The sequence below is a fragment of the Hyphopichia burtonii genome (assembly GCF_001661395.1).
Source record: "Hyphopichia burtonii NRRL Y-1933 unplaced genomic scaffold HYPBUscaffold_5, whole genome shotgun sequence".
NCBI classification, from domain to species: domain Eukaryota; kingdom Fungi; phylum Ascomycota; class Pichiomycetes; order Serinales; family Debaryomycetaceae; genus Hyphopichia; species Hyphopichia burtonii.
The window spans coordinates 563096-577299 of NW_017963732.1; the positions used below are offsets into that span (position 1 = coordinate 563096).

General features: G+C 34.2%; 4 protein-coding genes across 4 annotated transcripts; 2 read left to right on the forward strand and 2 right to left on the reverse strand.

Annotated features, from left to right (window-relative positions):
* The first annotated feature begins 42 nt into the window (after positions 1-42).
* HYPBUDRAFT_12242 (uncharacterized protein) lies at positions 43-8077 on the forward strand. The gene is made up of 2 exons (XM_020219285.1): positions 43-3017; positions 4375-8077. Exons 1-2 carry the CDS (start codon positions 93-95, stop codon positions 7843-7845), a joined length of 6396 nt encoding a protein of 2131 aa, XP_020075618.1. The 5' UTR covers positions 43-92; the 3' UTR covers positions 7846-8077.
* Positions 8078-8922: 845 nt separating this feature from the next.
* Positions 8923-9462, reverse strand: RAS2 (Ras2p; the record flags this gene model as incomplete). Its single annotated transcript, XM_020224025.1, has 1 exon — positions 8923-9462. A coding segment is annotated over one exon (540 nt), but the record flags the coding sequence as incomplete, so codon positions are not given.
* Positions 9463-9525: 63 nt separating this feature from the next.
* Positions 9526-10295, forward strand: HYPBUDRAFT_153337 (uncharacterized protein). Its single transcript, XM_020221487.1, has one exon. The coding sequence runs from the start codon at positions 9973-9975 to the stop codon at positions 10162-10164; it is 192 nt and encodes a 63-aa protein (XP_020075620.1). The 5' UTR covers positions 9526-9972; the 3' UTR covers positions 10165-10295.
* Positions 10296-10745: 450 nt separating this feature from the next.
* On the reverse strand, positions 10746-13832 carry MAK21 (RNA-binding ribosome biosynthesis protein; the record flags this gene model as incomplete). The annotated part of the gene is made up of 1 exon (XM_020223619.1): positions 10746-13832. The coding sequence occupies one exon, from the start codon at positions 13830-13832 to the stop codon at positions 10746-10748; it is 3087 nt and encodes a 1028-aa protein (XP_020075621.1).
* Positions 13833-14204: the final 372 nt, after the last annotated feature.

Sequence of the window (14204 nt, forward strand, 5' to 3'; positions counted from 1 at the left end):
CAGGCAAAAAAAATACTCGAATTAGAAACTTCAACTGCTCCACGATAAACTGCCAAATTGCCTATAACATTCATAATATATAAGGACAAACTATGAGTGGGACGATTGTTAGAGCCCACAATTGGGACTTTGGATGGGAACAAAGGTTTTTGGCCGTCGACCCACTAGGTGAAAAAGTTATGCTCTATCAAACCAATCATCAAGATCCAGGAATTGGTTATAACGAAATGACAAAAATCAGTAGCAGGGGAGGGTTTGATAACATTCAATGCTCAGCTTATTCTTACAATAGTCCGGGTTTATGTGGGGTTGGTACAATCAATGGTACCGTTCATTTATTTGATATGTTAACAACCAATTCGACAATTTTAAAACTAAGACCGAAACAGAATCGTCCTTGTAATTCAATAAGTTTCAATAACAGTGGTTGGATATCGGTCTGTTTTGATAAGGGAAGACAAGATAACAGTTTACAATTATGGAACATTGAACATTATTCTAGAACTAGTGATAATGATCATATCAAGAGGCCCACATATTCTTACTTACCTAACGAAGCAGTATTATCTACATCATTTATTCCTAATAGCGACAACGATTTATTGGCCGGTAGTTATAAATTATTAAGGCAATTTGATGTGAGACAAGAATCACCGGCATTTCAAATTGCTACAAAGTGTACTTTAGGTATCACATTTGACCCTTTTCAACCAGATATCTATTTTTCAACTTATAGTGAAGACGGATCAGTGGCTATATGGGATAGGAGAAGGTTGACCAATAATAATAAGAAGAATTTCAATATGAATAACAACGTTTTAACGGAATCACCAGTTTTACAGTTCAATAAATTATTAAATGATTCTTCAAGAAAGAACCATAATCCATGCTTTAGATATTCAAGTATTAGGAAGGGTGAGTTCTCATCTGTTTTCAATGGTGACTTGATAAGAAGATGGCATACTGGTACAGTGCCTTCGATGGAGTCTCGACATCAAGGAATGAGTCGAGATGTATCGAATTATACAAAAGATTCTTCACAAAGTTCTTTATCCGATAACAATCCTAATATTTTGTCCAGTTTGAAAAATCAATCGTCACAATTATATAAACCAAACGAAGACTCATTATTTGTTTCATTAGTGCTTGACGTTAAAACTGATTATTATAATAAGGTGATAACCTTTGACTATTCACCTGATATTAATAGCTCGACTTCCACCAATTTTGTATGCATGAGACAGAGTGGGTCAGTATTTAGAATGAAAGCTATTGAATGCATAGAGTCATTAGATTTTAATTCATATAACGAATTTTCCATGTCGGGGCCAGAAGCTAATCTGACGCATTTTTTAAATGATCAAATATTGAATGATATATCTAAATTTGATAAAAACGAAGAAAACCTTAAACAAAATAATAAAGACGATGGTCAACCTTTCGATGATTATGACGATTTCAGACGTGCTAGTGAAGCAGAATATTCTGAAGATATTAATTCAACAGTTGGTGAGGAGGAAAGTTTAGCTGGGAAATATAACAATGAAGATAAATCAGTAAACCAACAAAGCCAGTTGAATAAACAACAAGATTTCTATGATGATTTGGTATCATTGAAAGATGTTTTTGACGTATCCAAAATTACTTCAGCTGATATTTGTTATGTGATTAGAAAAAGAGCATTATCGGGATATGGAATTGATTGTGAAGGAAATATTCAAGTATTGGAGAAATTAGGTAATCTTCATAATAAATTATTTTTGAGAAATACTTGGAAATGGGTTGCATTAGCACAAAAATCTTTGAAAAAGGGAACAATGATATCCCAAGGGTTGGATTTAGGATTTCAAGGAGTGTTGGGGATTTGGAAAGGAGTGGAAGAAATTGCTGGTGAAAAAAGATATAATGGAGATGTCAGCGCTCAATTATATTTCAAAGCAGTGAAGGATATAGTATCAAGAAAAGGGAAAAAAACAGCCAGTATAAATATTCCGAGTAATAGCGAGTTCAAAGCTCAAAGAAAGTTATGTTTAATAGTAAGTGGGTGGTATTTCACCGATGATGAATTTGAAGAACGCTTAAATTTATTAATCTCGTTAGGATTTATTGAAAAAGCAGCTGGATGGGCCGTTTTTCACGGAGACGTTGATCGTGCCATCAAGATCTTAGCATCTTCCAAAAAGGAAAAACTCAATTTAATATCAACCGCCGTAGCTGGATATATGGCATATAAGAATTCCAACGTGAATAGTCCTTGGAAAGACCAATGTCGTAAAATGGCATCAGATTTAAGTGATCCATATTTACGGGCCATATTTGCATTTATCGCCGATAACGATTGGTGGGATGTATTAGATGAACACTCTTTACCATTAAGAGAAAGACTAGGAATCGCCATTCGATTTTTATCAGATAAAGATTTATCGGTATACCTTAATCGCGTAGCAGATACCGTGGTGGTGAAGGGAGAATTGGAAGGACTTATCTTAACCGGGATCACCCTGAGAGGAATCGATCTACTCCAGTCGTATGTTGATAGGACCAGCGATGTTCAAACCGCTTCACTTATCACTGCCTATGCAGTTCCAAGATATTTCCAAGATACAAGAGTAAAGCATTGGGTTGACTGCTATAGAAACCTATTGAACAGTTGGGGGCTTTTCAGTATAAGAGCCAAGTTCGATGTTTCAAGAACAAAACTATCCAAAACCAGTCAGGGTAAATTAACTATCCAACCCCAACCAAAACAAGTTTATCTTCAATGTATTCGTTGCAACAAAAACATCTCTGATACAAACAAGGACTCGGACATCCAATCCCCAAATCAAATGATATCGGCCGAAAATAACGATAATCCTTCAATCCTCATTAAACAATTCAATAAGTTTCATATGAAATCTTCTGGTTACAACCAAGATTTAAAGGCCTGTACTCACTGCGGGGCCCCTTTGCCCAGATGCTCCATCTGTCTTCTTACCCTCGGAACCTCTATTCCAACAGAGTCCTCCCAGTCCAACGTTAGTACTCTCAAGGGAAGAATCGAAAATAACTTCAGACAAAGATTCAGCTTTTGCTTGAGCTGCAATCACGGCGCCCATGCCTACCACGCTGAAGAATGGTTTTCCAAGCACTACATCTGCCCCGTCCCGGACTGTAACTGCCGTTGTAACAGCAGATAAACCCAACTAAACCACACCTACAACCAAAAGATCATCAAAAGTACATCTACAATCAAAAGTATATAAGTAAATATATTTTGCACCCTGTAAAACCCGTACATGCCCGTGCTCACCTATTTATTCAAAGCCCCACGCACAAAATCAACAGATTTTTTTTTTTTTTTTTTTTTTTGGGGGAAAGTCGAATCAGATTTTGAATCAGGGCGGTTAATTTTCAACCACTTCTTCTTCTTCTTATTCAAAGCTGCTTTGTCTTTCCGATCTGGAGATAGAACTAGACCCCTGTTACTGATCGAAGACCACCGCCCACCGAGAAGAAGAAAGACCGCCTGCGCTAGAATTGTCCTTGATTGATTGATTACAAAAAGATCTACACCTAGCACCTTGCAATCCACCCCGTGACTTCACCTTGATCGTACAACACTCCTGGCCATCGCAAGTTCGATCCAATTGATTTGATAGCGTTGATTAATCCAATCACAGCCCGCCTGTATACAATATACCTGATCTAAGCTCGTTGAATAGATAAGTTTAACTTGCTTTAAGGTTATTATCTAGATCAATTGAAAGCGGTTTTAGCTAGGTTCCATTAATAGTGCCCCGCCGGTGCCCCTGAATGCCCCTTGTTGCAATTCCAGGTACTTTTGTTTGTTTCCCAGTTATAATTAGTTTTTAGTTGTTTGGTTTGAAGGGCTTCTCGGATTTTATTTTTAGCTGTTTAAGTTTTTACTTTTTACAGAAATCATAGGAAGCTCATACGGAAAAAAAAAGTTTACAAAAAAGAACTACCAAAAAACAGAAAACAAAAAACGATCAAGCCAAAAAAAAATACGTTTAGGTTTTTTTTTTTTGAGAGAAAGTTTATCGATCTAATTGTTTAGTTACTTTATTCTGAGTTCTAGACTGATTGATACTCGTTGCCCAATAAAAATACATCAAATCTTGCCTCAACCCGCATATTGACAGTCTGTGAGGGTGTGTGATTCGATTCCATTTACATATTTTTTTTTTCTCTCTTTTAGTCCTGAAAGAGAAAAATCCTTCGCCTGCGTCGAATTTTTTTTTTTTTTTGGTTTCTACCTTCTGTCATCCTTTTAAAGATCATTGATTATAAAGATCAATCAGAAGATACAAATCAGTTTTCGAAAAATAACAATAAGATAGGTCAAGCATTTATCCGTCATCAATGTCACAGCCTCAGGGTAACCAAGTCTTGGAAGACATTCGAAATAAAATTGATCGTGAATCAAAACTTATACAAGGTTTTCAAAGTGTTAAAAGAAGTACCAATAATGCTGATGTTATCCAAAAATGTAATAACAACATAAGAGAAACTCAATCGAATATCGATTATCTTATGGAGACTTTGAATAAATTATCTCTTCAAAATCAACCTCAAAATAATTCAAAACTTGCATCTCCCGAAAAGCCAAGAGTTGTTTCTGTAAATGGGACCGTTAGACCAATATATTCAAGATTTGATTTGATCAAATATGATTGTCCTTCTTTGGGTCATAAAATTCAATATATGCTACAACAACTTCAATTTAAACTACAAGTTGAAAATCAATATCGTGAAGCAAATGAAAAAATCTCTCACCTTTATCTTATGGATGGTGATAGATCAAGTTCAAATGCCGCAGAGGGTGGTAGAGTTGAAAGTGATCAAAGAATTCAATTATTAAATAAATCTTTGAAACGTTATCAGGATATGCATATTGATGTTGAAGATGTTACTAGAGATATGGAAATTATGAATACTCCCAAATATGCTAGAAAAGCTTTAACTGGTAAGTTAAACATTTCAATCACTTGTATCAGAGATATTGATCATATTGCTTCTCCAATGTTATCTAAAAGACCAGAATCATTAGTTTCAATTAAGGTTGACGATGTTGAACAAGCAAGAACCAGAGGTTCCCGTGATGGTAAATGGTCAGAAGAATTCACTATTGATGTTGATAAAGCTAATGAAATTGAATTTTCTGTTTATGATAGATCTGGTACTGCTCTAGTACCAGTGGCTGTTACTTGGGCTTTACTTTCAGATATTGCAGAAGAAATTCGTAAGAAAAAAGTAGCTAATCACGACCTTGGTAAAGAAGATTGGGTTTCTGCTTCAAATTTAGCTGGTACGGTTAATAAATCAACTAATGAAAATATAAGTTATGGTCAATCTCCATCTAGAAATAATCAACAAAATAATCCATTTAATAATTCAAATTCTATTCAATCCCATGATGGATTAGGATCAGTCCCTACTACATTGGAAAATGCTTCCAAAAATATTGAAATTACTAGTTGGATAAGTTTAGAACCAGTTGGTCAAATGTTAGTAACTTTAAGTTTCGACAAAACAAATCAATCTGGTAATAAACAATTCATGGGTGCTTTAGGTCGTCATGGTGCTATCCGTCAAAAGAAAGAAGAAGTTTTCGAGCAACACGGTCACCAGTTTGTTCAAAAACAATTTTATAATATTATGTGTTGTGCTCTTTGTGGTGAATTTTTACGTTACACTGGTTTTCAATGTCAAGATTGTAAATTTTTGTGTCATAAAAAATGTTATCAAAAAGTTGTTACTAAATGTATTTCAAAATCAAGTACTGAACTTGATCCCGATGAAGCTAAATTAAATCATCGTATTCCTCATAGATTTGATCCAATCTTTAATCGTGGTACTAAATGGTGTTGTCATTGTGGTTATATATTACCTTGGGGACGTAAAAATGTTAGAAAATGTACCGAATGTGGAGTCATGTGTCACGCCCATTGTACTCATTTGGTTCCAGATTTTTGCGGTATGTCAATGGAAATGGCTAATAAAATTCTTACCACAATTAAATCAACTAAAGTTCCAACCAAAGCCCCATCTGCCAAGATTCGTCAATCACCTCAAAAAATTATTCCTTCTCCAAAAGGTACTGCTTCTTTCAAAGATAATGAATCAACCTCGGATTCTAAATCTTTAAATAATATTTCAGATGACGAAAATGAAAAAGATTTCCATACTGTATTACCAACTGCTACTACCAACCAACAACAACAACAAATTGATTCACCATACGCCAAAACTAACAGACGTCCTCCACCTCCAGATAATAGAAGATCTGAAAACCTCTCCGAACTTCCAACACCATATCAATATCAACAACAATATCAACATAATCCACAAGATCTTACTCCTCAACAAGAGTACTATCTTCAACAACAAAGACAACAGCAACAGCAACATCAACAACAACAACAATATTATCAACAACAACAAGCCTACCAACAGCAACATCAACAACTACAACAACAACAACAGCAACAACAGCAGCAAGAACAAGAAGCTTATCGAAAACAAGCTGCCCAATATGAAGCTGATCAACATCAACAACAATATGCTGAACATGACTATACATTTTCCTCTCATAAATCAGATACTTTACATAATGATACCACAACCGATGATAAATCTGGAAATGATTTCACTGATTTCGATTATGGTAATAATAATACTCAACATATCATTCCACTGGATGTTATTGAAAATCCAGACACTCAAAAACCTGAACCTATTGATGTTGATCAACCAGACTCACACTTACAACAATCTGTACAACCACAACTGAAACCCCATCAACGTTCACCTCATAAACAAAAACGTCGTCGCAGAAAGGTTGGTTTGGATGATTTCCAATTTCTTGCAGTTTTGGGTAAAGGTAATTTTGGTAAAGTAATGTTGGCAGAATCAAGACACACGTCTAATTTATGTGCCATTAAAGTTTTAAAGAAAGATTTTATTGTTGAAAATGATGAAGCTGATAGTGTGAAATCCGAAAAGAGAGTTTTCCTTACTGCTAATAGGGAAATGCATCCATTCTTATTAAATTTACATTGCTGTTTCCAAACTGAGAATAGAATTTATTTTGTAATGGAATATATATCTGGTGGTGATTTGATGTGGCATATTCAGAAATCAAGATTTTCAGCTAAAAGAGCTAAATTTTATGCTTGTGAAGTTTTATTAGCTTTAAAATATTTCCATGATAATGGAATTGTTTATCGTGATTTGAAATTAGATAATATTCTTTTAACTACTAAAGGTCATATTAAAATTGCTGATTATGGTTTATGTAAAGAAAACATGCATTATCAAAAAACTACTGGCACTTTTTGTGGTACACCTGAATTTATGGCTCCAGAAATTATTGCTGGTAAACAATATGATAGAAGTGTGGATTGGTGGGCATTTGGTGTTTTACTATTTCAAATGTTATTATGTCAATCACCTTTCAAAGGGGATGATGAAGATGAAATATTCAATGCCATTGAACACGATGATGTTAAATATCCAATCAGTATGCCTCGTCAAACCGTTTTGGTTTTACAAGCTTTGTTGACAAAAGATCCATCCCAACGTCTTGGTAGCAGTGGTCGAGACGCGGAAGAAATCATGGAACATCCATACTTCCAAGATGTTAATTTCGATGACGTATTCAATTGTCGTATTCAAGCTCCTTATTTACCTGAAATCACTAGTGAACACGACTATTCTAATTTCGATCAAGAGTTCACCTCGGAAACTCCAAGATTAACCCCAGTCGATACTGTCCTTACTTCCGAAATGCAAGAACAATTTCGCGGTTTTTCGCATATCGCAGAAGGTGCCGCCATTTAATGTCTACTTCCCCAAGCTTGATCAGTATTTTTATTTGTATTGATACTTTCCTTCACGTTTATCTTTAAATCGATCTTTTCAAAAAAAATAAAAAATAAAAAAAAAAAAAGATTTTTCGTTTTTCTTTTTTTCACGTCTGTTTTGATTCCAAATTTATTAATATCTTAATAATTAATTTTAGTCTTTTTCTAATTCGTCTTAATTCTATACAACTAATACATTCCTGTCTCATTAGAGAAATGGTCCTTTTTGGATTCCGGTAACTTTACCCGTATATGTAGCTTAAACTCGGCCACCTGAGGATCGAGCATCGTACATCAGCATCTGTACGCCATCAATAGGCCGTTTTTAACTCACAAAATATGAAAAAGCTTAATTATGCAGACCTCTATTGTTCCTGTTGAACAAGAAGAATAGACCGTTGGTTTGAAGAAAAGTGTAATTGTGCATTCCAAAATCACTATGGGAAATGCTCTTCTTTTTGTTGAACATCAACGATTACAAACAAACGAATTACAAAAATTAAATTAATAATGAAAATATTAGATATTAGGAAGAGAAAATGAACAAAAAACAATGCTAAATGAGATTCAGTCTATAAAATCGTTAATCGTGAAAAAGTGACTATATGAGAAAAGAAAAGACAATAATATTGGATAAATGCATGCTAAAGTACAATCAAGAGATGACACAACATCCCGATTTTTCTTTTGTGCTTTCGTTATGGTGGGACTCAGTCTTGAGAGAATTTTTTGATACTTTACGACTTTGAAGAGACTTATTTGAAGGTAAATCATTAGGAGGAGGATCAATTATAGATTCATTCAAGTTCTCATCGGTGGAATTATTTAGGTTATCATTTGAAGTATTCTTTAAATGATTTTTAAATGGAGAAGATTGTCTATTTTGATTCATTTGTAGATCAGGGAGTTGATCTTTGCTAACTGATTGAATTGATTCATCGAGGGTCAAGGCATCATTTGGAGGAGAGATTAAATTCAGTTTTGGAGAAGTACGATCATCTTTAACAGATTTAAGAGAACCCATTTCATTTTTCAACTGATTTGATTTAAGAGATTTATAGTCAATGATTCTAGTAACCAAAGGTTTGAAAATATCATCAATCCCGCTATTTTCTTTAGCACTAGCTTCAGCGAAATTTAAAGCACCCAAAGAATAAGCCAACAGTTTAGCTTCTTCGTAACTAACTTGTCTTTCAAATTCTAAATCTGATTTTAAACCAGCTAATGCAAAAGGAGGGAGCTCACCAGTGATATTCTTAATTCTTTCTAAATTTTCTTCAACAGCAAGAAAACTATTACGATCAGTGATATCATAAACGAATAAAACAACTGAGGTGTTGAACAACTGCTTTTTCCTGGTGGAAGTATAATTATCTTGATTACTAGAAGTATCTAAAATTGAAATTTCGTTATAGCTAGTACCTTTACGGAATACTTTGACATAAAGTTCTTCCACTGCTGAGTCTAACTCTTCAACAAACTTATGATGAACGTACTGTAAAATGAGAGAAGTTTTACCAGTTTGTAATTCTCCAATCACGCAAATATCATATTCATTATTTAATGAGGTTAAGCTATTTTCAAACTTACTCATTTTACTTACTATTAAAGAAAAAGTATTAAAAGAAATCTTTAGGAAATCCAGAAGAGGAAATCACCCCCATTTATATATATGTATACGTATTGTCAAAGTCTTATTTATTTCTTTTTCTGCATTCATATTTAAAAAACGATTTGCGTTTTCCACCTATAAGTATGTAAAACTACTTAGTTGAAAGTACCCCAAAAAGAACCAAGAACAATGCAATGGCTTAGTATGTCAATACACCTTCAAGCGAAACGCAGCCCGTCGCCCAGCTGTCCTGAGAGGTAAATAGACCTACTACAAGTGTCTGAAAACTTTTAGCACTGTACCCAGTTCGCTCATCACTATTTATGATAAGAAGAATTTCAGAAGAACATTTCCTGGGAAACAAAATCCCCCCCCAAAACACAGAAGAACTTTAAGCAAACTGTCTAACATCACCGAGTACACAAAAGCCTCAACCTACCCAGTTCCATTTTGTTCTTTTCTTCTTAGAGGGAATGTCACTTGCGGGAGTCGATGTCTTCTTCGGGACTTATTGAGATCATTTTTCTACAGATTGCTAATCCAGATGATCATGGTGTTGTATGCCTTGCACGGAGCAACTGTTTGTACCCAACTCTTCCAACCCACCCCTCCAGGGAAAACTACTCTGGTTTCCCGAATTACTCAGGATTGTGTTCTGGGCGATTGGATACGTCCTACCAATAGGGGTTCATTTCAGGTTTCCTCGTTTAAGTATACTCATTCTTCGTGCTACCCTTTCCCATATCGTTGTGGTCTTTTTGACACCTGTGCACTGCCCCATGGTTTCTCCGGTTATCTCTCTTCAGCATTCCCTAGCTGATTTTCCATTTGCAAAAAGAATTTGAAAATCTTTCCACTTTGCCAAAAGAAATAGAAACAAAGCATCGAACAAAAAAAGAAACGTCAAAGGTAAAAATAAAACCGTTTTTAATGCTGCTGTCCTGCACGCAGCTCGGTTTTTTGGTTGCTTTTTCTTTCTTTTTTTTTTTATTTTTTTTCTTTTTGCTTATTTGCAAAAAGGTTTGTGTCATATGCACCAAAACCGTTTTTTGTTGGTTATATTCTTTTTTGGTTTAAGTTTTACAATATTTTTTTGGTGTTTTTACAATATTTTTTTGGTGTTTTTTTTTTGGCGTTCCCTATAATCTTCTGATTTGTCCTTTATCGAGATCCGGAAAATTGCCATTTCCTACAGTCAGGGTACGTGCTTGAGACAGGAGAATCGTGTAAAGGAAATAGTATTTATTTATGGTACAATTATATAATTAAGTATAATCTTCGTCTTCGGAATCCAAGTATTGAGCATAGTCTTCGGTGGATGCAAAAACCGGTAAGCTCTTTAATTTGGCCTTCTTAGATTTCGGTTTGGATTTAGTGTCTTCAGTTTGTTTTCTAGAACGTTTTTTAGACTTTGTAGAAACTTCTTCAGCGTCTTGATCTGATTCTTCTTCTTGTTGATTTTGAACAAAGTCAGCTTCATCTCCGATCATTCCCGGCATTTCGTCACTGTCATATTCATCTTCGTCTTTTGCAGCAAACATGCTGGCTTCTTCTTCATCAAAGTCACCCTCATCTTCGCCAGCTTCGTCTTCGTCTTCACCAGCTTGTTCTTCTTGTTCTTTGTCATTTTCTTCATCGTCACTCAAATCGGAAAAGTCTTCCTCATCAAAGTCAGACATTTCTAAATCGTCATCTTCTTCTCCGTCATCTTCAACTTCTGGTCTAGATTTGACCAATGCTTGCCAAACTTCATCGTCATCCATACCTTCTCCTTCTTCGTCTTCGTCTTCGTCTTCGTCTTTAGCTTTCTTTTGAGCATTCTTATTCCTTATTTTATCACTCTTGGTAGTGAAATATTGGAAGAAAAATTGTTCATCTGGTTTAACTTCTTCAACCTTCTTGGTGAGCCAATTTTCAGTGTTGACTGGTACGTCTTTATTCAAAACATTGGTAGCCTTAACTAATAAAGATCCGGTATGGGCACCTCCTAATGGTTGCATGATACTTTGACCTTTAGTTGCTGGTGCTTGTTTGGAATTTTTATACACAAATCTATCCAAAAAGTGAGATAAACTAAACAACCCTAAATCAGGTTTTGGTTGAGATTTACCTTCTAAAAATGATGATGCATAAATTGATACAGTTGGATGGTAATGACTTAAAAATTGACCTAACTCCCATAATGATGAATTATCTGCATTAGCAAAACTTGGATCACGTTTACGTGAATCATATTCACCTTCACTTTCTTTCTTCTCAACGTTACCTTCAATTATATCTGGTCTAGCCATTGGTTCAACCATTAATTCTTGAATTTGGGGATAGGTTTTACTTAATTCCATTAATAAGTATAACATACCGGCAATAGCACCAACGTTTAACCAATGACAACATATTTGTAAAATTCTTTTAACAAATGCTAAAACTCTTGGAATATTGGCAACATCATTCTTCAATGATTTGAATAATAAGTTAAGATAAATACCTTGTTTTGAAGAATTAACTAATCTAGGATCTAATAAGGATTCATATAACGTACGATAATAACGATCGTTATTTAATTTTTGTTCAGTAATAATATGATTAATCAAAACTAAAGATTGAATCGAAGTATTAAAATTGGTTGAATGAGTAATTTTGAACAAAGTATCCAAATGTTTTTGATAAATATCATTTGATAAATTAGAGAATGGGAATGCACGATTAAGACCAGTTAATAAAGCAGAGAATAATCTTGAATTTTTTTCATCAATTATTTCATTTTCACTTTTTTCTTGAGGTTTTACTGAAATACCACCTTTCTTACCCTTTTTAGCATTCTTACGATTGTTTTTACGACCCTTTTCAGATTTTCCTAATTCCTTATTATTGGTCTTATCTTCTTTGTTGAAAGAGTCACTTTCAACTAAAGTTTTTTCGAAAAGAGCAAAATAAGTCTTGATTAAACTGTTTGCTAAATCTTCTTCACTTCTAGTTAGAATGGTTTGATTCAATGCTAAAATTGAATAATATTTGGCATGATAATCACTCTTTGTTTGGAAAACAATATCTATAACTGCATCAACAATAACTTTTTTCATTGCTGGATGAGCTTGTTCTAATTGTAAAATAAGATATGATGCCTTTGATGCAACTTTATTATCAATGTCACCTAATTTGTTAACACCTAATCTTAATAAGTTAACTTCTTGTTCAGGCTTTGCTTTGATTAAGTCAAATAAATGATTTAAAACATTCATTCTAACGTGTAAAACTGGATCATGACTTAAAACTTCTAAAATACTAATTAATTTGAAATAGGCTTTTTTCAAATAATCTTCAAAATAATAAAGAGCCAAATGAGTGTTTGTTAAATCTTTTCTTAAAGCTTGTTTGTTGAAAGTTAATAATTTACGATCTGGTAATACTCCATTTAATAATAAATCTTTTAATGCATTGATTGCTTGTAATGCAGCAGTTCTTGATTTTTTTTCACAAAATCCCAATAAAGTATCTAGAGCCTTTAAATTATGTAAAGGAGCTTCTTGAATTAATAAAGTTAAAGCAGAAATTTTATCATTTAAAGTACCATCACTTAAAATTTGAGATAAAAACTTCTTTTGACTGTTGTTTGAAGTGAATTCGGTTAAGTAAGTCTTATTTTCTTTTTCAACAATTTCTTTAGCTCTATCAAATAACCTTTCAACCCCAAATCTATCCAATTTTTCCGGTTCTTGTACTGGATCGTATTCAACGTTATACCAATCCGTACGACCAGGAATTGATAATTTTGCGCTATCGACAGATGCTAAGTTAGTAACTTTATTTGAATCTGGTTTCTTGATTTCCTTCTTATTCAATTCAGCTTCTTCCACTTGATCATCTTCATCAGATTCTTCTTCTTCAGATGACTTATCTTCTTCTTCGGAAGATTTATCTTCTTGCTCGTCGTCTTCAGAACTTTCAACTTCTTTTTCTTCAACAACAGCGTCATCTTCTTTTTCTTCAACCAAATCAGGGATTTCTTCTTCTTCTTCAACAACTTCAACATCTCCGTTACCAAGACCAATACCTTGCATGAATTTGGCAAGATCAGAATTAAAACTTTTATCATCAGTAGTACCTTCGTCGTTGAATTCTTCTTCACTATCGTCACCTTCTTTAACTCCTTTGAGCAAAGCCAAGTCTTCTTCAGTGGCACCTAAGGCCAATGCTTCACGACGTAAAATGTCATCTTCTGATTCACTTTTTGGGGCACTTTCTTCCTTTTTCGACTTGGATTTTGTCTTTTTAGACTTCTCTTTGGGTTTGTTTTGCAACTTGCTTGATATCTTATCTTTCAAAGATGTCAAATTAAGTTTCCCGGAATCCATCTTGGTCTATATACCGAGTAAAAGTTGCAAATGAAGTTACTTTATGAAAAATCAAGTCTTCTCATCTATTTTTTTTTTTTTTTTCAGTATCCTCATCTCTAATTTTTTTTTGTTTTTTTTTTTTTGTTTTGTATGGCGCTAGATTGACTCTCACACGTCTTTTGTGAAGGTATAACCGGATATTCTTATAGATTTGCAGCTTTGTATAGTGAAGAATGGACCTTAGAGCAGTGTTAGCAGATCGCATATGCTGGGGGCAAGTGAAGACAGAGTAATTGTTGTATAAGAAAGATATAAAAATTGGCCGTTGCATCTTTTTGACCCATGCAAGAACCGAATAACTGGTGCTGATATCCAAACTGTTCCGTGTTA